The sequence below is a fragment of the Haliotis asinina genome, chromosome 10 (genome assembly GCF_037392515.1).
Source record: "Haliotis asinina isolate JCU_RB_2024 chromosome 10, JCU_Hal_asi_v2, whole genome shotgun sequence".
NCBI classification, from domain to species: Eukaryota; Metazoa; Mollusca; class Gastropoda; order Lepetellida; family Haliotidae; genus Haliotis; species Haliotis asinina.
In genome coordinates this window covers 53,802,505-53,826,384 of record NC_090289.1, presented here as the reverse complement: position 1 = coordinate 53,826,384, position 23,880 = coordinate 53,802,505, and the positions used below count along the sequence as shown (strand labels likewise).

The 23,880-nt window shown below is 41.3% G+C and overlaps 1 protein-coding gene across 2 annotated transcripts; it reads left to right on the top strand.

Annotated features, from left to right (window-relative positions):
* Positions 1-890: 890 nt before the first annotated feature.
* LOC137299069 (aquaporin AQPAe.a-like) lies at positions 891-23,335 on the top strand. Of its 2 annotated transcripts, none has more exons than XM_067831556.1 (5): positions 891-1,104; positions 11,385-11,896; positions 15,049-15,319; positions 22,014-22,094; positions 22,239-23,335. In XM_067831556.1, exons 2-5 carry the CDS (start codon positions 11,559-11,561, stop codon positions 22,485-22,487), a joined length of 939 nt encoding a protein of 312 aa, XP_067687657.1. In that variant the 5' UTR covers positions 891-1,104; positions 11,385-11,558; the 3' UTR covers positions 22,488-23,335. The 2 variants fall into 2 exon arrangements, with proteins under 2 accessions (XP_067687657.1, XP_067687658.1); XM_067831557.1 differs by lacking the exon at positions 891-1,104 and adding an exon at positions 10,342-10,553.
* The last annotated feature ends 545 nt before the right edge of the window (positions 23,336-23,880 follow it).

Below are 23,880 nucleotides of genomic sequence, written 5' to 3'. Positions count from 1 at the left end.
GCTTCAGTCTAATCATGCTTTATGGTATTTTGGGCACACAAGGATTATCCAGAGGTAACGTGGGTAGGGGTTATCTCCCCCTATCAAATTAAATGTGGTATGCTGTTTTAGAGCGATAGTGTTGATACCATGTTTATAACATATTTTTTATATTTATTTTGAATATTATTCCGGTGTGAAATAATATATAAATTTCGTTTTCTAACCAAAATCTTGTTATATATTGTTTTTATTGTCATTGACGAAATAAGGGTTTGGTTTTTTTTTTTTGTTTTTTAAAAAGTTAAATTTAAGATATTTAATGTGTCAGATTCTACCTATTGCCTTGAAAATTGTCTTTCCTGCTTTATTTCATATCAATACTGATACATCTTTAGAAAAAAAACAATATTGAATAATAAAAGTAAAGAATTTACTTCTAATAGAACATTTACTGACATATTACTTTTTACAAACGGTGTCACAAGGGTACGCCACTTGTCAAACAAGTGCCGTTGTGACTTGATATTTTTTTTAAGACTAATTAGATTCCAGACACATTTTTCAACAGAATTATTCCAAATTTAGCAATTTCTTGACATTCTGATATTTGGTATACAACTGTCATAATCAGCTCTTACGGCAGTACAACCAATATACAAGTCTAAATGTAGTGCTTATTAAACAACGAGTAACGCTACATTTCTGCTATGTATATATTCTGTATAGAAGAGTGTTGATAAAAGTCAGCAGACAAAAGATATTTTTGTAGATAGCGATGCTCAGACAAATACATCAAAATGCTGGTTGTATGGCCGCGGGCCGTTCAGGGGTGAAATATGTACATAATTCACATATGACGTCAAGACGCTTCTTGGGTAAAAGTCCTGTTATACATATATATATATGTGTATATGACCGAACGGTGTTCTTTCCTTTCGGTGTCAAATTTTGTGAACTGAACTGAACAAATACGTACTATTCAGCTCAGAACTCCAGCTTATTTGCATACAGGAGTGGCGAGCATTAGAGCTATTCAGTTGGGTAAGCCGAGTACCTGTGATGTACCTGTGATCTACCTGCGCTGTTCAGATGTAGTTTACGTGGATGTCAGCCGATATTCAGGTAGGTTAATAACAACTGAGTAGGGTAAGGTTTGTGGAGGGGGTGGGGTGTGTCTGTATGTGTGTATGTGGGGGAGGTGGTGAGGGGGTGCAGATTGGGTGATGGTGGTGGTGGTGTATCCTATCCTCTAATGATTCATATTTGTCAATGTGTACAGAAGTGGGTATTTTCACGCTTTCACGGAAGTGGATGCATCACAATTTTAAATCAGTGTTATACCCATGATGTTTACATGTCTCTACAAATAAACTAGCACCCAGTCAGTACCAACACACTGTTTCTCTGGAATTATGGACCTCAGGGTGGCAAATCCGACAGATTGTGTACAGAACATCCACAACAAATAACAACGGTAATCTTAATATCGACAACGACATCACTGTTAACGGTAATATTAAGTTGCCAGAGATATAAACTTCACCTGCAATGGCCTCGTGTTATACACGCTGTATGAGTCTCGTGTACACTTTCTAACGTAATAACACTTATTTGAAAATGTCCATTAGTCACTACAACCTCAATGGTTTGTGATCTCTGTATGACTGAATGGTTCACCATGTGTACATGTTATCCCTGGAATCAGCATATCATCCATATATCTCCTGCTCTGATTGACCGCCATGTACTCTGGTGGCTGAACACCATGGGGATCAAAGTCAGACACCTGTCACGTGGAAACACAGCCTCCCGTCTGAACAAACACCACTGAGAACATGACAACAATGCTGGTCCGGCCTTTAGTTGCGAAGTAGGCATCAATACAATTAACTAGCTATAGACAACAGTCTGGAGACCCATACAGGTAACGATAGTCTGGAGTCCAAGTCATACAGTTGTAGTCATGGGGAAGTTAAGAGCCGAGGACAGACACAAACCTAACTATAAAGACAGTCTGGACTCGAATATGGACACACTTGTCAAATCCAGAATCGAGTTCACTTATACATAATTTATACAGCCTGGATTCTCGTACACACGAGCAAACATGCACACGTGCATACCCACACAGACGCAGATATGTATGATTATTGCAGGTGATAGATGCCCCAGCAGGTAGACGGTTTGTGCACACTAGTTGTGGCTGTAGATCGCTGCAGGCAGACATGCTTGGTTTGCTTAAACACACGTGGCTATCCGACCTCACCTGTATGTCCTCTTTCTGACCTGGGTACAATGAACACTGGCTGTCCACTTGCTGCTGGAATCAGATTTCAGCGTCATTGATACTGGTCAAAGATACACATATGACCCTTACACTCTAACTAGCAAGCCATACCGCAGGTTCAACTCATGCTACCATGTATGATTGTATTCATCTTGTATGCATTAGTTCATACTTGTCGACCTCATATTGTCGTATATATACAGTTTTACCTTTCGTGGAATGTCGGTATAACTTTACCGCTCTTTAAGCAGGATGATAGTTCAGACCCAAATAACTATCGAGGTATTTCTCTCTCAAATATATTTGGCAAGATTTTACATATATACTGGACAAAATAAGTTAGGGATATTTGCATTTTTAGTATTATCAGTGTGTCAGTGAACAAACATATCACTCTTCAGAATTTCAAACTTTACATATATCCGTAACTATCTTTGTCCAGTTTATAATGACGTTACTATGTTTGTCCAGGCTATAATGAAGTTACTATGTTTGTCCAGGCTATAATGAAGTTACTGTGTTTGTCCAGTTTATAATGACGTTACTATGTTTGTCCAGGCTATAATGAAGTTACTATGTTTGTCCAGGCTATAATGAAGTTACTATGTTTGTCCAGGCTATAATAAAGTTACTATGTTTGTCCAGGCTATAATGAAGTTACTATGTTTGTCCAGGCTATAATGAAGTTACTATGTTTGTCCAGGCTATAATGACGTTACTATGTTTGTCCAGGCTATAATGAAGTTACTATGTTTGTCCAGGCTATAATGACGTTACTATGTTTGTCCAGGCTATAATGAAGTTACTATGTTTGTCCAGGCTATAATGACGTTACTATGTTTATCCAGTGTATAATGACGTTAAGGTTACACATTTGGACAGAAACTATTTTTTTGATTCATGAGTCACAAGCTGGCTTCACGTATAAATATTCCACAGCAGATAATACTATTTTTGTGTTACAATCTTTGCGTTAAAAATATCTTGGAAGGTCAAGACATCGGTTTTGTGCCACAATCGATGGGCGTTTGATTTTGCAGAGAGACATAAGATGTTGCATTACATAATAACGGTGTTGTTGGTGAAATGTATAATCTCTTGCAAGATATTTATGGTAAAGTCAAGGCAGGTGTAGCGCTAAGTAAAGTAAAACTGAACCTTCTTCAACATCTTGCGCCGTTCGTCAAGGCTGTATGTCACGTCCTGTTCTATTCACTCTCTATATTAATGAGTTGGCAATATATAGAATTTAGTTGAGAAATAGTAGTCTAAGGGGTATTTTGGTCACTGAAGAAATTTGCGATATTCTCTTATTGTTTGCTGATATTGGTAGATGATTCAGTTAATAGGCTACAACAAAAGTCAGATTCCTTACATATACCAGGCACATAAAGAAACTGTGCATTGTCAAAACATTTTCCCAGTCGATAAGTATGATAACAATGTATCAGATGCATATACATTTTAATGGAGGGATCACGAGACCATAACAAGTCGGGAGAATATCAGCTGGAAAGTCAATCACAAGACGTCACGAGTTCACAGGCGGGATAGGGGTCAAACGACCATACGCAAGCTCAATAACGTGTAACGATGTCCACCATCGGCATCGAGAACGGCAGTGCATCGACGACGTATAGAGCCGATCAATACGTGCAAGGATGACCAGTGGGTTGTCACAGCACTTCTTTATCTGGTAGATGAGGAAGACGGCGTAGACGTCTATCCTTCTCGTCCCAAACATGCTCGCTCCGGGAGAGATCTGGTGAATGTGTAGGCCAAGGCAGTAAGTCAACTTTGTGGTGTTGCAAGAAATCCATAGCAACCCTTTTCGCAAGAGGGCGGGCATTGTCCGGTTGGAATGTTAACCCAGGGCAATGACATTGCAGAAAACAAAATGACACAGGTCGAAGAATCTGATCCCTGTAGATTACACCAGTTAAGTCGCCCTGAACAAGCACCAAAGGAGTTCTTTGGCGTGTTGTTATTCCACCACCACCAAAGCGATTCCTCTCCAAGACAAAGGCTTGTGCATAACAGAAATGGTGTATTGGGGGCAGTGGAAATGTGTAGCCACTTGTCGTTGAGACATTCCCCCTCGGACCCTCCCAATGGCCCCATGACGTTGTGCAGACGTTAGCCTTGGCATGCTATTGGTTTCAATAACCGTTTAATGTTTTGAGCGATCGCAAGGGCAGTTGTTGAGCTCTCCAAAGTGGCAGCATTGTGTGGCATTCATTTTTAATCTTTGTGTTTAAATCCTACACAGGTTTGGATACATGTCACTATATCTGAGTTTAAATCCTAAACAGGTTTGATACATTTAGATTTTCAATTTTTGTACACAGTTTCTTTATGTGCCCAGTATAAGCATTGTTTGAAGTGGGGTATGGACGTTAACTTAGATAAATCAGATATAATAGTGGTTTGACGTGATAGGTGTTTAAAGAGAGTAGAGAACCGGCTTTACGCGGGTAAAGAGTTAAAATAGTTACTGACTACAAATACCATGGTATTGTATTTTCTTCAAGATTATAATAGTTTGATCTAAGGCTTGTGAAACTCTTTCGTAATCCTAAAGCGTGTTACGAAATGCTAAAGTTGTGTGATAGTAATGGTAAAGTAAACTGGAATACAGGGCTTCGTATGTGGTTGTTCTCGATGGGCTTTTCTTATGTTTGAATATCCCACAGTTTGGGCAGTTATGATATATTTATGCGCACCTTTTCGACATGCTGTAAGGATATACAATTCAGGGATTGGCATGATAGGATATCGGGAAGAAGTGATTTCTCGTTTTTTTTATTCTTGTTCTAAATCTTTGCTATAGACACGGAACGATCTGTCACAGACTTGTTTTTTCATAACGATTTACGACGAATATCTAATAAATTTAGATTCCTGTCACACAAATTAAAAATATGTATATTTACGGATGATAATGATATTGATACTGGGCAAGTATATGCTGTAATTGTACTAATTGCCGATATTATAGGCATCTAACAGAGTAACTTATCTCTCCATATTACTTCACATATCTCACAAGGGTAGCATTGTATCAAGTGTTGATGTCTAACAATCCCAAACATATTTAAAAAACCTGTCCAAATACTTGAGAAGAAATCTACCTACTCGAGCTGTCATGCGTAAAATATATATTCGTGTGCTTTTGGCCATGAGGCCTTATCACAGAATAAACTTGTAACTTGTCACACTTGTCACTGTGTATAATACTGATAGAGTTCATCATATGCTGTCTGCTATACTCACATAAAGATACACTCTTTAAAAAGAAACTTAACATGCTGTTTTTACTTATTGAGTGCATATAAGTGATTCAAACATGACATCATTGCTTATTTACAGTAAAATCATCACTTTACAAATATCCAAAACATTATGATCCAGATCGTGTTTGGATAACCACAGAGGGCTATTAACGCAGCTTGGTCAGTGTAAAGTATTAGTATCTGGTGTGACCACCATGAATATTTTAACAGTTTGACAGCGTTTGCCCATAGAAGAAATAAATGCTGAATGCGAAACCGTTGTGTCCCACAGATGATCAGTAGGGGACAAATCGACTGATGGAGAAGTGCAAGGTAACACCTGAACGTTGTTTTGCTGGAGCTGTCCTGACATATACGTATAACGTGAAGTCGGACATTGTCAAGCTGGAAAGATCCATCGTTGATGTTGATGACGGAACGACGTGACGTTGCAATATATCGGCTCTACAGCGTTCCCCATTCAATTCAAGAGCTGTCCTGTCATTACGGTGTACACCTGCCCACACCTTGACCCTTTTACCACCAAATCAATGGACCTGCTGTACACAGTTACCGGCGTAACCATCCGACGTTTGTATACATTTTAACGCCATCAGCACGTCGAAGAAGAAACCGAGACTCATCTTTGGTTAAATGTCTTCGAGCTTGTATATGACCATCTGCACCATTGTAAACGTTCTGCCCGGTGACGTTGTGTCAAGACCTTACCTTTAACTGTTCCTCTGGCAGAAAGAACGATTAGCCATTTGCGTACTGTTTGGTCGGCGATACGACGTAATCCATGGATTTGGATTGTTGTGGATGTTGCGGCCGTGGTGTGGACGCACATGTCTCAACCAGATATAGCGATGCTGGACGGGGGTGGCAACTCTAAGATGACCTGACCTGGATCTGCCATTAACACTCCCTGTATTTTTGTGTCGGGTCTCCAGTTTTTATGGTTAGTCTGGACACGCTGAAGTGCTTTGCCACATTTTACTGTGATGCTCCTCCTTGTATACGATGGTGTTGTGTCGTTGAGCTTCTGTCTGTCTTGGCATTCTTTTGTCGTCGATAGTGGCTTAAAGCAATGCATGTAGAGTACCGTTGATGCAGCTTTTGAAAGCCTACAAGCTTCAACTCAGAGTGATACAGAATTCCACGATGCACGTGCATTTTATGTAGCTTGCGTTTCAGCAAGCCTCTTGGCAGCGTTACGTTTTTGTTCAACGTTGATTTTTTAAAACGTTTAATGGTCGGCAACCGTTCGTCCATGTTTTGTTTTTGCTAAAATTCTAATTGTTCCTTTGTCAAGTTGCTCTTTTTGAAGGGTATATGTACCAATGACGCAAATGATGATACGCTTCCTATTGTCCTCATACATACTGTCGATACACCTGTACCTATAGTCATATATACTGTCGATACACCTGTACCATTAGTCGTATATCCTGTCGATACACCTGTACCTATAGTCGTATATGCTGTCGATACACCTGTACCTATAGTCATATATATACAGCAACTGAATACTTAACGTAATGTTTAATATGACATAAACATATGTATGTTTTTCCCCGTATCACCCTCGACATTGGCATATGAAAATATTATGTTGAAAAGTATGCTATCCGCCTGTTCGTTCTGCGGTATAATGGACACCTTCACGAGCATTAGTAATTGTACAAACGTTCGGGTGACTTCATGCCCATAACAGATGACGACACATGCAAATATTGATACAGTGATATCACGACAAGTGTACGTACATGTCAGAATGTTTCAAAATACAGTCAATATTAGTCCGGTCTGACTTTCCAGTCAGACAGAAGTACCCTTTTGATGAATGAATGTAACAGTCCTGGATCTGTCTGCCAATACCCAGCCACGAGGGCACTGACATTAACACGTATTGACACACCGAGACTGGATTCGGTTCACCTATGACGTCACGAATTCCTGACCTGAACTAACCACATTATTGACCTCCGTTATTATTATTTTACACTCAATACTTGCAGCCACACACATATTAGACCCTGAAGAGGCCATCCTGGCTTTCAATGTCAACACACCTTTTCACGCTGGTATTTCCCGATGTCACCTAAGGAAAGATTTTGGCACAGTGTATACCGTATTATATGGCACGTTATAGTCAACTTTATAACATGACCTAGAATATGAGATATAAAAAGTTAAAAATATGGGCAAAAGGTTGTAAAACTACTTATGTTCCACGTTCCACAATCGACATGTGACGGATGGATCACCTCGACATGCCAATACACGTCATGAATATACTATGCAATAAAAATATATGCTGTTCAATACACAATACAAACATCATATGATACACCGGTGAGACACCAAACATACTGTGTATCATACACATGATGTTATACACCACCCAGACTGATCACGATGGTGTGTGTATAGAAATTACACCACATGCAACATCAGATACACCATGTGATACACCACACGCACACCGGATGAATACTGTGAATACTTTATTAATATACCATATGATACCACCCAGAGTGTGACACGCATGATGCATCATACCCATCATATCGTACACCAGCAACCAGTTATATCACCTGGCCAACATCGTTTATCATTGTTGTATGTCCAGGATTTATATACCTGGGCTAGTTAATAAGTTCCCCCCTAATCCCCTCCTCCCCGTATTCTTGGAGAATGGCCACACTGTAGTGTCACCACTGTAGGCCGTGGGGTTCAGGAAAGCACGTTCACACATTCATAGCCCAAGCGGCCACCTGATCCAGCGCCCTGAGTGACATCGCCATTGGAAATTACATCGCAACGGGGGCGTTATACCAGCAACATAATCAATACGTCATATTACGTATGATTTCAGAATACCTTAATATATTCGGTTGTACATTCAGCTTGTTTGGGGTTCAGATTAGAAGATATACCGCAAGGCGAAAGTGGGGACAATGTGTTTGTTGATGTGTTAACTGTTGTTATAATTATGCTGTCACATAAGACTTGTATTTAGTTATGTTTCGGATGAATTGTGAAGTATTTAAAAGCATGTCTTTAATTTACTTTTCACAAACATACACTAGAGACCAAAAACATCACAGACATGGCACAAGGAACAGTTCAACTATGCCCCAACAATAATTTTACCGTTAAGTAAAGTGTTGTTTTTCATCGCAATATTTTACCAAACTATTCCAGTATTCAGATCATCGATGAGGTTGACTCCCCACTTCGACTGTTACAGTTGTATCTCAATACTCAAGCATCTCGGCGCTACAGCATTTCTAGGTTTATAATTTAAAACCGATCTTACGAGAACCTCACAAATAATTATTTCATAACATTTCTAAAAATAGCAAACTTATATATCAAACCTGACACTTTTTTTTCACCGAAGTTCGATGAGGTTTTTAATTTACCCTTTGGCTATGATCGTAAATCCCGGCGCCATGCTATGTCTACAGCCACGATCAATGCCTGTAACACGTACTGGCCATTCACGCTGAGGAGTAGTGGATTTACTTTTGTAAAAGATCGCAGTCATGTGAAGATCAGAAACATTATACTATAGTGTATATAGGCACATTCAGTTGTGAAGGTGGTTCAATGCCAGTCATCGGGTGCAAGGGAACAGAGCCACCTCCTCGGACGTCTAGAGGGTCTCAAACACACCGTGTCTACATATGAGTTCTTAATTTACGTCACGCTATGGAGACCTGAAAAAATCAAATATTTGTCGACCCTTTCTCGACAACATTAAAGCAGAACTCGCTCACAGGAAGGTGGCTTTACTACCGCAGGTGTTATAGTAACTGAGTAACACTGACAGTTATTCTGCTGCTTCCCCTACAACTGCTAATCATATCGGATATGTAATGCATCAGAGCAATTAGCTATATGGCTCGGGTGAGTTATCAGACACATACAAGTGCATGATATATGATTAAGAAACGTCATCGGCCAAATACTTATGCGCAGGTACGAGTCACCATGTTTTATTTCGTATTTTTTTCTTGTTCTACTGTTATCTGGATCATCATTTCAAACATGACGGCGATGCTAATGCCATTAGTCTGACGTATCTCGTCTGTCACCAAGGACGAGAGTTTGGCGTTTGAAATGGCGATATCAGTGATAGTGAGAGTATGACGTTTAATATAGACATATTACTATGAACGAGAGTATAATATTTCATACGACGAGACCAATGATTAGGAGAATATGGCATTTGATAGCGCGATATCATTGATTGGTAGTGTAACATGTTTTATATGGCCATGCTATCATAGAAGACAGATTGATGTTTGGTACGGCGATATCAGTGATTCTGTGTATATGACGTTACATGACCTGATATCAGTGATTGTGAGAGTGAGACGTTTGATATAGCGATATCATGTATTGTGAGAACATGACATTATATATGGCGACACTACTACAGTATTGACGAAAGTGTGACGTTTGGTATGGTAGCTGTAAATGTGCAGAATTGCATGCTTAATAGCTTGGATTCTGCTCGCAGGTTTCGTCCCAAACCTCACCAGCTGCTCAGTTATAACAGTCCATGCATTACGACCTGTGAATGAATCACATGTTGTTTCGTATAGTTTCGCTTCATCAAGCAGTCCTCTAACTTGATAACATATTACTAATCGTTAGGTTTTGCTGCCCTGTGTGCATATTGGATATCATTACTACTGTTGACATGTCTCACAAGTAGCTAGCCTATTATTTCTGACAATACAACATGCAGGCACTGTATAAGGCGAGGTTTCCAGACCAGATGTTACTGGAAATCATTACTGTCATCAGCGTCGGATTAATTGGTAGCCCAATGATTTCTGTCTAACGTATGTTAGAGTCTCATTTGTGAGACTGATCAAACTACACACCGTTAATTGAGTTACGTATATATTCTGAGGATTTATCCATGTATTTAAACTTAAATTGGATGTGTACCCGTACGGCGATCAATACAGGTAGATACCGGACACGTTCAGGTAGGTTCATACAGGTGTAAGTATGTACCTTGTAACAGTTCAAATCATACATATGTATTTACAAGTAAAGAAAAGTATTCACGCAATGGTATATATGTTGGTATGAGTCTCTGTATAAAGGCATTGCGAGTAATTATACACAGGTGTAATAAAGGCAGGTGGGTATGCAAAAGTACACACACACGCATGCACATACACACACACTCAGCAGGTGTACTCTAAGACGTGGGTATACTGGAATAGATCTTGTTCAGAAGTGTATACTTAGGTATATAAAAGTTAACATACAAGTGGGTGTGTAGGTATCGATAGCAACAAATTACGTGGTGGTGTGTACAATCAACACTGATGTACACATTCAGGTACACGAGTGGATGACGATACAGGTAAAACCATGCATTCAGGTATTACTGGTGTGCGTAGTTAAAACCATAAGAACATGTATTCTTTCTGCTTAACGAGGGATGGTTGGAAAACGTGGAGATCTTGTTCTTCACTACTGCGATCATCTGTCCGTGTCGAGTGCCACCTACAGCGCTTGCAGATGATCCCCATGTATCATGGTGAAGTCAGGCAGAACTGACGACGTCTATCTGATTGCCAGGGGAGCACTGATCCGGGCAGGTTCAACATGTTAGGGCGGGACGACGCCATGCAATACACCCTGCATAATAAAATACTGATGTTTACACATTCACTGCCCAATGGGTATTAGTTTTTCCTTTATGTATCAGTTTATAAAATGAGATATGCATGTACCTCCTTGTGGGTAATGGACTAGCCCCAATTTCACCCCTGCCTCGTTTATAGACTAAACCTATGTTTTTTCAGGTATTTGAAAGGGGCCGTTTATAAAGGCCGTGTCGTCACTGCCTAGTTACCGTTGGCCGAACTGGCACAGAGTGAGAGCCACCTTGCAGTTTTCAGTGAACTGGATTCACTTAAGTTATATAAAGTTTAACGTCTACTGAATTATCACTGTCTATCTGACACTGGCATGCTCCAATGTCGCAGACGTCACTGAACAGTCCAGCTGAATCTCAGTCAGGAATCGGTGGAACCTTGAAGAAGATCATGGCGGAAGAAGTGGACGACTTGAAGAAGCCATTGTTTTGGCGTGCAGTGATTGCTGAGTTCATTGGCTGTCTGTTGCTGGTTCTGTTCGGTGTTGGAGCAGGTCTTCATGTGGAGGGAACACGTGGTCACAGCAGCGTCCATAACATTCTCGCAGCAGGCTTCTTCATCGCCGTCATCATCTCCGCCCTTGCTAACGTCAGCGGAGCTCACGTCAACCCCGCCCTCAGTCTCGCTTTCGCCGTCACAAGGGAAATAAGCTTCGCGAGGTAAGTATTGTTCGGTATTTCCTTCTTGCTTATATACACGATTGCATTACCTATTTACTTTTTAATGTGTCGTTTCTCAGTTTACACTGGTGGCCTAGTGGTCCTAGACGTCCCATATCGCCCGGAGTCTCTAGCGTTAGCCTCCAGGTCGCGAGTTCAAATCCACATAAAACGTACATATCTAGAAATGAATCTTAGGTAATAATGACATGTAAGTTTAATTGGAGTATTATTGCTGATCCGTGCTAAAATGCGTATCTGAATGGTTAATGTTGAACTAGAACTTAGACATACACTAGGATATATACTGTTTGACCGACGAGCTCATAAACCTCTGTGACTGAAAGGACAATCTGTCTCATCGGTGAGGATGAACTTCAGTCTCCACGGGCACAGTACCAACTGTCTTGACAGCTGGGAATATGAGATGAGGTTGTCATCTCTAAATCACGAAGGGTTTATAATGCGTCGACCGGAGTTTCCGTTGAGGAGTTGTACTTTGTGTTATGAAAGCTGTGAGCCGGAGACTTCAGTGTCAAACAAACGTCAGTCAAAGAAACAGACGTTACAGTTACTGACTACAGTTAACGTTGTTCCGAGTTGGCAATTCACTAAAACTCATTACAGCATAAAGTAAACTTAAATTCTGTGCTGTGGTATAGTATTTAATGAAGATGGATAGCTCACGTTTAATGCTGCATCAACCTGTTGAATTCAAAGCTGTTTCCCTTCAGGGACAACGTAATAACTTTCTGAAGTGGCAGTGCCGAGGAATAAACTGATCAGTGCGCCAACGTTGTATTAATTTGGTTGAGACAATCAGTAAAGTCCCATATCCGTTATTTCCATAATCTGGTCCAGTCAATTCAGTGATTGATTGATATTATAAGCAGCGAACGCCGTCAAGGCAACCAATCAATTCACCCTGTCTGACCTGCGGATCAATCAGGACGCCTCGAACGACCAAAGCAGGATCAAATAGAATCTCTCTAACACATGCGATCTTTCAGCCAACACAAAACGCTAGAAATTGAAAGAACATATAAAAATCATTTCATTTATACTCTTAACACATAGGGATGGGCTATTTCTTATTGTTATCACACAGCAGGGAAGCTGAAAAATGGTGGGCATCCACGGAGATCTATGAAACATGATAGGGTATGACGGTGTATATTTTGTACAAGAATATTAAGTAATCTATATACACCATTGTTAACGAATTCGAATAAACCTACACGAATCCAAACGCAACAGCCCCAGATGTTTGCCTCTATTCACTTGCCCATGGTGACAACGCAGCATAAACGTAGAACATGACATTTGGTGAGAGTTCCTAGATGGCTTCTCTGCTAATGCCCACAGTTCTTGCAAAGAATGAATAGAAATGTTTCGCGTGTTGCCGAATGGTAATCCAACGATCAATAGAGGTCGCTAAGGTGAGGAGAATTCCAAGCCTAGTGTCAGAAATATGATAATCCTACGCTTGCTCATCTATGAAATACCAAACACTTGTGAACACAGTGGACGAAACACTTTGCATGATAATAACAACAGCAAAAGCGACCAGATCCTCGCCGTATTCATGTGAAATATCTGTAAGATTCGTTTGTATGAATCCGAATATATTATGAATATGTGATTATGCACCACTGTCGAAGGAATGTGATACTAAGTTATCGCGAAAAGGTGAACGTATCCTGCCTATTAAATAACACACACGTCACAAACACACGCAGGTCATGGCAATCGTGCCCCTGACTAAACACGAGCAGAGGAAAAACATGTATAGGAAATTCACTGTGGAATCGATTTTATCATTGTTTTCAGATGTGGAAATACTCTCCTTACGTCTGCTACAGTACAGGGCATTGTGAAAGTTTTGTTGAGTCCATATATGCTCTAAAATCTTGGTCTCTCCAAGACCTATGTGAGCAGTTCGTTACAGGACATGTCTCATACGAGTGTATTGATAATCTGATTATTTCTTTTGCATGATGCCAGAGTTGAATTCATAGTATTTGCAGGACACACTTTGGAATCACGTTCAGCTAATCTGTCTATCTGTAACGTGTGCTTACTGAATGTGTGCGTGATCTACAAACTCTTCAGTTTGAACTCAATGGTCCTGAAAACTACTAAACCATTGCAATGGCAGCACGCACTTCTTGCACCTTGGACAGCCTTGTTTGTCTAACATATGCGTGATAGGCCGTGGACGACATGACTTATGAGTACACCTAACCTGTAAGAAACAATGTCAACATCAGAGGAACTAACACTACGATATTTACAGAACAGCACCTTAAAAACGTCGGACTGGCATATAATAAAACATCAGCGTGAGTGTTGGTTACGTGATATCTAAGTGTTGATATTACAAGCCGCTTAAAACTAAACCCTCTTAGTTAAGTATATATGTTTAAGGACTTCCCAGCTTACAGTCAGTGTATTACGTCATTTGGTAATGTTATGTCACAACACAATAACATCATATGTCATATTTGGGATTTCACTTTCTTAGTAAAGTACAAATTCTAGTACTTTTTTCGGTTGAGTCCCATCCGGGATGGGAAGTCGCGGTGGCTGAGCGGGCTAGGCGGCTGACTTTGTGTGCTGGCGATTAGGTGCCTGACTCTGAGGGTGCGGGTTCGAATCCCGGATGGGACTCAACCGAAAAAAGTACTAGAATTTGTACTTTACTAAGAAAGTGAAATCCCAAATATGACATATGTTGCATTTGACCACTTTCTAAATGGCATCGTGTAATCACAATAACATCGTTGTAAATTTGTGTTGACGAAACTTTATACTTTGGGATCCTCACAACTCTCATAACATATCACGATGGATTTCTCTCAAACTTTTTACTTTGAGATTCTTACTTCACTTTCCAGCTGCATCTTCAGAAAACACACGATCAAAACAACAACAACGTCATGCAAATTGACGAATAAACATTGAAGTGAATTTCCACGTTGTTTCTTCTCATCACTGCTAAACGAGACTTAACACCCGCCTCCTCACTCACCCACTGTTGTGATTCCAGTCGTACATCACAGCAATATTGCTATGTCAACCATGTCATATTGAATTAGAGATATGTTCTGTATTATCTCAGTACCTTTGACGTCACTGACGTCATGTTTCAGGTTCTTCTTCTACGCTGTGGCCCAGAGTGCCGGGTCGGTGGCAGGGGCAGCACTCCTCAAGGTTATCACCCCCGCCAACATGCACGGCACCCTGGGGTTGCTGCAGCCGGGGAAATACGTCAGCCCAGAACAGGCGCTGCTGGTGGAGGTCATCATCAGCTTCTTCTTGGTCTTCGTCATCTTCTCCCTCATTGACAAAGGCAGGAAGGATGTCTCTGGGTCCATTCCCTTCATCATCGGCCTCTCCGTCAGCGTCAACATCTTCTTCTCAGTAAGTACCCACCACAACATCGGGCAGGGCATGCATTACCTCTTTCCGGAAAACCCCAGTATAATTCTTATAATGTAATAACTTTAGCAATTATTTCTTTTGAAAACTTTTTTACGGAAACACTCTCGTACCCTGAAAAAATCTTATCTTGAGCAGGAGAAATCATCAGCACCTTATTTTCTAAGCTGTGGTGATACGATCTTTGTCGCTATTTACTAACGTGTCTGTCTTGGAGATTCCACCTTATTGACAGTATGTGACATCTTTCCTCCCGGTTCTAGTTGACAGATCTGTCAAGACTACTAAATGAGTTTAGTTTTAAGCCGCTTTTTGTAATATTCCAGTAAGACCAGGGTGGGGTACACGAGAAATGGACTCACTATTTGTATACATATACATGCATTAATTTTGTATCGCCCGTAACTGTTATTACGCCATTTACTTACAGCTTTTTTTATCAGAAATACAACATGTTAGATTTCTGAAAATGTTTATATGGACGTATAAACATTTTCCCGATTTTGACGTATTTGACATCTTATATTTCAGCGTCAGCATGTTTTTGTAATTGTGTCTTCACCTCAGCCTGTCGCAGTAGTGCCTCTTGTGTCTTCGTCTCAGCTTGTGTCTTGTGTTATCTTGATATTGGCATTCTGCCTGTTTATGTGTCTAGAGTCTACAGACTTTCCACGATTTTGTTGAGGTCTTCCTTTCATTTCATATCTATATGATTGTTATACCACCATGCATAATCCATACAAGGTATATTAGTATACCCGATACGATGTTAATGTGTACGCCTTGTATGGCGACTAATGCTTTACGGCTGAAATGATTTATTGATATTTGTCCTACGTATTTCGAATGTCTATTCCAAGAATCCCACTTAACGAATCTCGTTCACTGGGTGTTGTGTTTGTGTTGTATGAAGAGCACAAACGGCCCGCGTTTGTATATCGTTACGAATATATATTCGGTTCAACAGCAAGTGGATCATGGATGCAAAGATTATTACTGCAAGAGAGGACAAAACACCCGGAGATATAAAGGAATGAAAGCATACGTTTATTGCCTTATACCTATTTCACGACGCGCGTCGAGGACCGTTAACTGTTATCTCACGGCATGTAAGAGTTGAAGTACCGGATTCGAAATTTGATTAAATTATGCAAAAACCTATATAAGTTTTAATTACATTGATACTTTTCACATTGTAATCACCCTCGAGTATGCGCGTTTGTTTGATAATGACAGTAAAATGTTTATATTGTTACAAGAGAAGCAATATCCTGTGCAAATTGGATATGGCGATAGTTCTGTATGTTTTCCTCACCAAATGAGGGTTTGTTCAGACGTCCACAAACATGTGAATGCTATGCCATACATGCATGTCGTCCTGTATGTCACTCCCCGGATCCTGTATATCGTTTAGTATGTCATTCCTGAAAGTCCTTCCTGTATGTCACTCCTGTATGCTGTTTTGCATGTCATTCCTGTAAGTAGTTCTGTATATGTCACTCCTGTATATCATTTCTGTATGTCATTCTTATATGTCGCTCCTGAATGTCACTCCTGTTCGTCGTTCCTGTGTCGTTCCTGTACTGTTCCTGTACTGTTCCTGTGTCGTTCCTGTACTGTTCCTGTACTGTTCCTGTACTGTTCCTGTGTCGTTCCTGTACTGTTCCTGTACTGTTCCTGTACTGTTCCTGTGTCGTTCCTGTACTGTTCCTGTACTGTTCCTGTGTCGTTCCTGTACTGTTCCTGTACTGTTCCTGTATGTCAGTCCAGCATGTCGTTCGTGAACGTCGCTCCTTTATGTCAGTCTTTTATGTGTTCCTGTTTGTCCGTTTTCTATGTCAGTCACATATATGTATGTATTCCCGTATAACAAGTCTCCCGAACCTGTGACTGCTAGGCATCAACACTAATCCCACAGAAACCGTTTGATCGATTACCAACGGTTTATGGGTAAAGCTCTATTTACCTGTGTATCAAGTTTCAAAATATAAAACCTGCTTATTAAGATAATGTTTTCAACTAAGATAGTTCGCAAGTGTTACCTCACGATAAGTAGCGTCTAATGTATGTGTTTGTAGTGGAATGTAGTTTGCACATCAACGATTACGAACAATCGCTTATCTGTTGAGTAGTTACCGTTGACTGTACAGCATACCATATGTGTACTGCGACAATAGTATTACAGTCATAGAACAAAGCTTGCTATAGTTAAGGTCTTGATGCCCATCAATGCGTGAAACAGTCCATTACTAATGTGGGTCACGTCACGGTACAACATCCTGCCTGGTACCGACATAAACGTTTCTTCACTGCTGGGTTGTTGTGTCAAGTTCCCGGGACAACCGTCCACATGAAAGCCGCTCCGACCCGGCCTACCGAGTAGAATGTTTCAGCACTACTCACCATACCAGGGCTGTGTCAGTAAGGACCAGCTTCTAATTGCCTGCTTTGTATTTTCTGGCAATATAATCTACACCGAGGTTTCTGAAGCGCCGCTGATCATATCACATCTCCGACACAGGTCATCCGAGAGTTAGTACTGCAATTAACATTAAATCAACTGTGAATCTGATGCTACTCGTTGGTATCGCAACAGTTGAGGTCTGTGTTTGACCTTGAAGGTGATGTGGTAACTTACTGCTTACAGTACGTGATGAATATTCTTAACCTTGTTGAGAAGTACAAGGTCAGTGAAATGATATCGTAGACTTTAAAATAGGTTAAACATAAGGACAAAACACCACTGGAACATACTAATACGATCCAGCAGATAACAGTTTCAGCAACTAAAGAAATAGTCTGTCCTTTGAAATAGTTTGTAGTTTCAAGGTGATCAAGTTAGGTGCATAAAACCGAAAACGGATGGAGTTAAAAATAACAAAGTATTGCGTGTTTAGGTCTCCCAGATTAACGATATAAATAGATGCAATTCTCACATGTAGGGACCCCAAGTTTTTTTGTTTTTTGTTAAAGAACAGATAGTATTGTAGTGTTTTCATTCATTTAACTTTGCCAACACAGGACATAACAACTTGCAGCCGACGCAGGACATAACATTTGACACATGTTCCTGTGTTTCTTGAAGTGACGCTGGTGCACTGGTAGGCTCCTTACCTCATTTGCTAATTCATCATGTCGACGTGTTTAGATTCAGTCATACAGTGGACTGATTTGTAATACACGGATACGGCATGCTGCTTACCCGACGATGACTTTATAACTTGAGACATAATATATGTTCAAAACTATATGTAATTATCTACTCGCGAAATATCTTTCATTCTTAGAATCTATATCCATGCTTGAATGATGCCAAACAATCCATGATATAGTTGACCGACTACATGTAGCTAAAACAGAGTGATAGGCGGGAAGTCTCCGTGAGTGACAGCAGGGTGTTTCAGGTCGACCTGTCTCCTCGTGCCCCCTGGCCTACCCTCACCCCTTCATCAAGGTGGTGTTACCGAACCCATTCAGTTTGTCAAACTGATGTCGGTGTGGATATGTCGCTAGTCGAAGAGGAGTGTCGCCGGAGTTCATGCAGCGGACACTGACGGCGATATGTAACGCCGAACACTGGACACCATTCCCATAGGACACGGTTAATTTCATCTTTGTAATCACATATACCAGTATGTACACCCACGAAACCTCCGCCTGTCACAGAGAATGTTTTACACTTGCCCTGCCTTGAGGGAATATGTATGGATGTGTGTTTTACTGAACACATCTGAACAGTTGGGATGTGGGTAGTTATATGTAGGGAACATATCGTGAAAGTGTGGGAAGTTGAATATATGGATAGATGGGAGGCGGGGAAACAGACAAAAAGAGGATGGACAGGTCGAGTGTGGGTTTAGGACGCCGCATGAAGTAATGGAGGGTGTTTATTGAGTTGGTAAGCAGGTTAGAAAAAGAAGGAAAGTGGGCGGTACGAGGAGAGGAGCGTGTGCGTGTGTGTGTGGACAGGAGGGTGATTGTTGGTTTAGGTAGTATGTGTGTGAGTGCAAGTGTCGTGGATAGAGGCAGATGTGGGATATGGAGGGTGATGACAGTGGAGGGGTGTGGAGGGGTGTGGCTAGGGAAGTGGCTGGGGTGGGGGTGGGGGTGTGGATGGGGGGTGGTGAGAGCGTATGTTCACCTTGCTTTCACTGCAATACTCTCAAGGATCGCCATGCATTAAGTCACCATGCTATCTGGAACATGCTCATGATCATCGCAGGCCATCTGTTCGCTTAAGGTTCAATGTTGATTCATATTTTATGAGAGCCATTAACGTTTTGAATAAATCAAACATTTTGAGACCTTGACCTTCCCGTGGCATTGGAAGATGAACGACGACTTGAATATCTAAAAGTCACTACGACACGTTTAAAGGATCTTAGTGTTGGACTTTAGACTTAATATGTCAAGCATTCAGCGTGACCCGAAGTGTATGTACCCGTCCACAACAAAGTATTTACATTAGTAAATAACAAATCCCTCTGTTATTTTCACATAGACACGCCAGGGAAGATATACACCAGTCGGTCCATATATAATCCCCCGGACCAAACGCTCTATGTGCAGACACGCAAGATTTTTTTCCTTGAGTACGTACGTGCTATAGAGTGGTGTTAACAATGTATATCACTGTATAAGTCCGTGTCTCAGACCTCGTATGGAGTAGTGGTTTAAGTTCAAGTCTGTCCAACAGCCTTAAGGATTTCCGCAATATTAGTGGACCAGGGTCAGTAATGGAATCGTTGACCTGACGATCAGACTCTGACATATCTTGACCTTCAAGTAATCGGGAATAGTCGACGTATGTGCAGACTGACCATGTACTTTTGTATGACGTTTCTGCAGAGCATGTGACATGTCCGTTGCCTAAATCGTCGTAGACAGGTGTCTACTCTTGTAAGAACAATGCCGAGCGTTCAGCAGTCGTGGCACTGTGACCAGTTTGTCCATGTAGACGTCTGACCTTTGCATGTCAAAGGTATCCCGTTCACGTAGATTGAACCTCATTATGTCAAACATTCAGAAAGCTAATATTGCAATATAAGATCAAGCCAATATGAAGACACTCGGACAAATGAGGCAACAAATTACCCTGAAACAAAAACATATCTTAGGTCTTTTATATGACGAACGCAGTGTTCACGGTAGATTTTATACGAGTGCATGCAGAAACAAATTTTTCAATTTGTAGTCCATAACTTTTGCTCGTGAAATTTTCACTGCATCCCTGAATCATTTTAAAAGTTGCTGTTTTTTCATATGTTGTTGTTTTAAGGTACTTTTTAGAAGTAAGTAGATCAGATTCTAAGTGTCCAGAGCACGCAAAATATTGTTTACATGTCTTTGCGTGGAAAACGCAGGTTCTTGAGTTAACGCGAACACAGACGGTTGTCTCAGAAGACACTGGAACAAGTATGTCCCAACAGATATTAGGACTAGTCTGTGACCTCTGTGACCTGTCCAGCACGTTGTAAGACAATGACCCTTTCTTATTGGAAGCATGTAATCCAATACCCAAGAGCCACATTGTTCGCACACTATGTCTTTAAACCAGCATGAGACGAGAAAAGCTTTGATATTTGTGAAGGTGGTATTCGCTTCTCTCGTTGTAGAACACAGCCTTCGACTCTGGCAGCTGTTGTTATCTGTCGTCCCTGTCAGCCATGATACGATCTGTAGTCGCGTCATGTCCTGTTTGGTGGGAGCCAGATGTATTCTTGACAGCCTGCTATTGATCTCTTAAACTGACTTTATGTAACCATGTGTCACACGGTATATTGAAACATTTGTCTGACGATGAACGTTGTTTACATCACGTAATAGTGGCAATGTATATGTGTGGGAACGGAAAATGGAGCCGTGAAAGCTGGGCTTCACCACGGTACGGACCAATTTCGATATTGTTTCTCATTTACGGACTACGGCGATTATTAAGTCTGGAAAAGTAACCCAGTTAATAGTGATACATTGAGGAAGGTATGTTCGTCTAGCCATTGCCCGCCGCCCAGTAACATATCGCACAAAACCACATGCCTTCCCGCACAAAAGCTTTCCGCACAAAACCACGTGCATCTCGCACTTTGGGCGATTCTGGATAATAACAGAATGTCCTACGTTTAGAAAGGATCAGTTCAAACACATTTATCATTCGCATCCAACTTTTAAACTAACGGCACCGTGTGGTCAGACTCAGACTTAGTTTATGCATGTCATCGTATCCCAGTTGTTTGGGTCGAAGCTTAATATGTCAATCACTGGGTTGTTTGGTCCAGGTTCGATTATTCACAGAACGCCGTCGTATAGCCAGAACATTTGCTGAGTGCAGTGTTAAACAAAACCCCAACCAAATAAACAAGCAAAACACGTGGTTTGCCTGGACCCAAATCTTTCTAGTCTTCCGAACATATAGCATGGGGTTTTCTGGCGGTTGTATGATTACAATGAATAGTAATGGATTTGTTGAGCGCCTGTCTTCCAGCTACTGCTGTTCAACATCTTGTGACAGCGATCTCAAGTTAGTAAGATATTGTAAGGAGTTGGGTTTCATATTTGTTTGGAATATCTCCACCGATGGTGCATATTTCATTCCATGGGGCAATGAGTTGCATAGAGCTGCAACTGATATTGATGATTACCTGACAAATGCTGAACCTTGATACCTCTGTGTTTCCAGGGACACATCTCTGGTGGCTGCATCAATCCTATTAGAAACTTCGGCCCTGCTGTGATATTGGGAAACTTCAAAAACCAGTGGGTAAGTATCTGTCCACAACTAGACATTTGTAATTAACTGTGTGGTATCCAGCTACACCAGTTGCAAAGACGTTTTGAGTTTGATTGCTCTAGACTGTTAGATATGTGACGCTCAGGATGATAATGCAGCTAATGTTGTCTGTAGATCTACTGGGTGGGGCCGGCGGTTGGTTCTGTGCTGGGTGGACTGGTGTACGACAAGGTGTTTTCTGTGGCTGCTGAGAAGCATGGCCTACTGAGATGCCTGCAGAGCCGCCCGTATGAAGCCGTCAGCATGGATGAAGGAAACACCACAGAGAAGGAAATAGAATTGCGCACCGGAAGTGTGTCCTCGAATGAACTCCCCAAAAAGCAGCCTTTTTCTGAATCCATCGAGAGAATAGCTTCAGTGTAGGTACATTACAAAGACATGACGATTAATACTCGCTTGTACATAGCGACTTTGCCTTGAAGCACACTGCTGGCTGCTTATAACAGAGCTCCATAAATCATGAACTTATCGTTACAGCACTGCTGGTGTCTGCACGCACCAGTGAGGTATTCGAGTGTATTCGGCGATCAGCTTTTCCTCCATAACCGACATGTCATCGTCAGCTTTAAACAAAGACAGCATTATATTATGACATATAAATTACTGATAGCCAATACTATGTCGGGGCTGGCTATGTGACTAGTCAGTGTGACATCCTCCGGGGATGTGAAGGTGGTCCCCAGGCTGAGGGAACAAGTGTTGGAATATCTACTCAGTAGGATGAAGTAAATACACACAGGAGTGCTTGGCCGCTTCATTAACTACATCGGAGATTCGTCTGCATACTATTTGTATTCACGAGAGATGCTGATGATGCTTATCCACTGCTCTTTGATAAGTGATTCCTCACCGACCTTCTTCCCTGTTGCCGAGGCAGGGGAGATAATCTATACTCTGTACTCAGAATGAACACAGACTGTATAAAGTGTCAGTAAGAGACGCCCAATCAGTAGTTAGGTGTCTCGGCGCATGTTATCGGGAAGCAACACCCAAAGACACATATATGTCATGGTAAAACATACGAAAGAGCAATACTAATGATATAATCAGGGTATCATCTGAGATTCATACCCTGTGCACGATCAACAGTGAATGGTCGCTGAATAATTAAGGACAGGTCACGGTGTCTTGAGGATGATTTCTCTCGTATTTCTTCCCTTCAACAAGACTTTTTATATTTTTTCACATAATAAACTATTTTCTTACTCAAACTCTGCGTTTTGATGTCTGTCAGTTTCACACAACAGTGATGACTGATGAAGAAATATGGTTAGTCAATCACTACTGCAGTACATGGGGCACGCTGCTCTCATTGCTCCAGTGGTTAGTGCATGCTGCTCTCATTGCTACTGTAGGTGGTGCATGCTGCTCTCATTTCTGCTGTAGGTGGTGCACGCTGCTCTCATTGCAGCTGTGGGTGGTGCACGCTGCTCTCATTGCTGCTGTAGGTTGTGCACGCTGCTCTCATTGCTACTGTAGGTTGTGCATGCTGCTCTCATTGCTGCTGTAGGTGGTGCACGCTGCTCTCATTGCTGCTGTAGGTAGTGCACGCTGCTCTCATTTCTGCTGTAGGTGGTGCACGGTGCTCTCATTGCTGCTGTGGGTGGTGCACGCTGCTCTCCTTGCTCCAGTGGTTAGTGGACGCTGCTCTCATTGCTGTTGTAGGTGGTGCACGCTGCTCTCCTTGCTCCAGTGGTTAGTGCACGCTGCTCTCATTGCTGCTGTGGGTGGTGCACGCTGCTCTCATTTCTGCTGT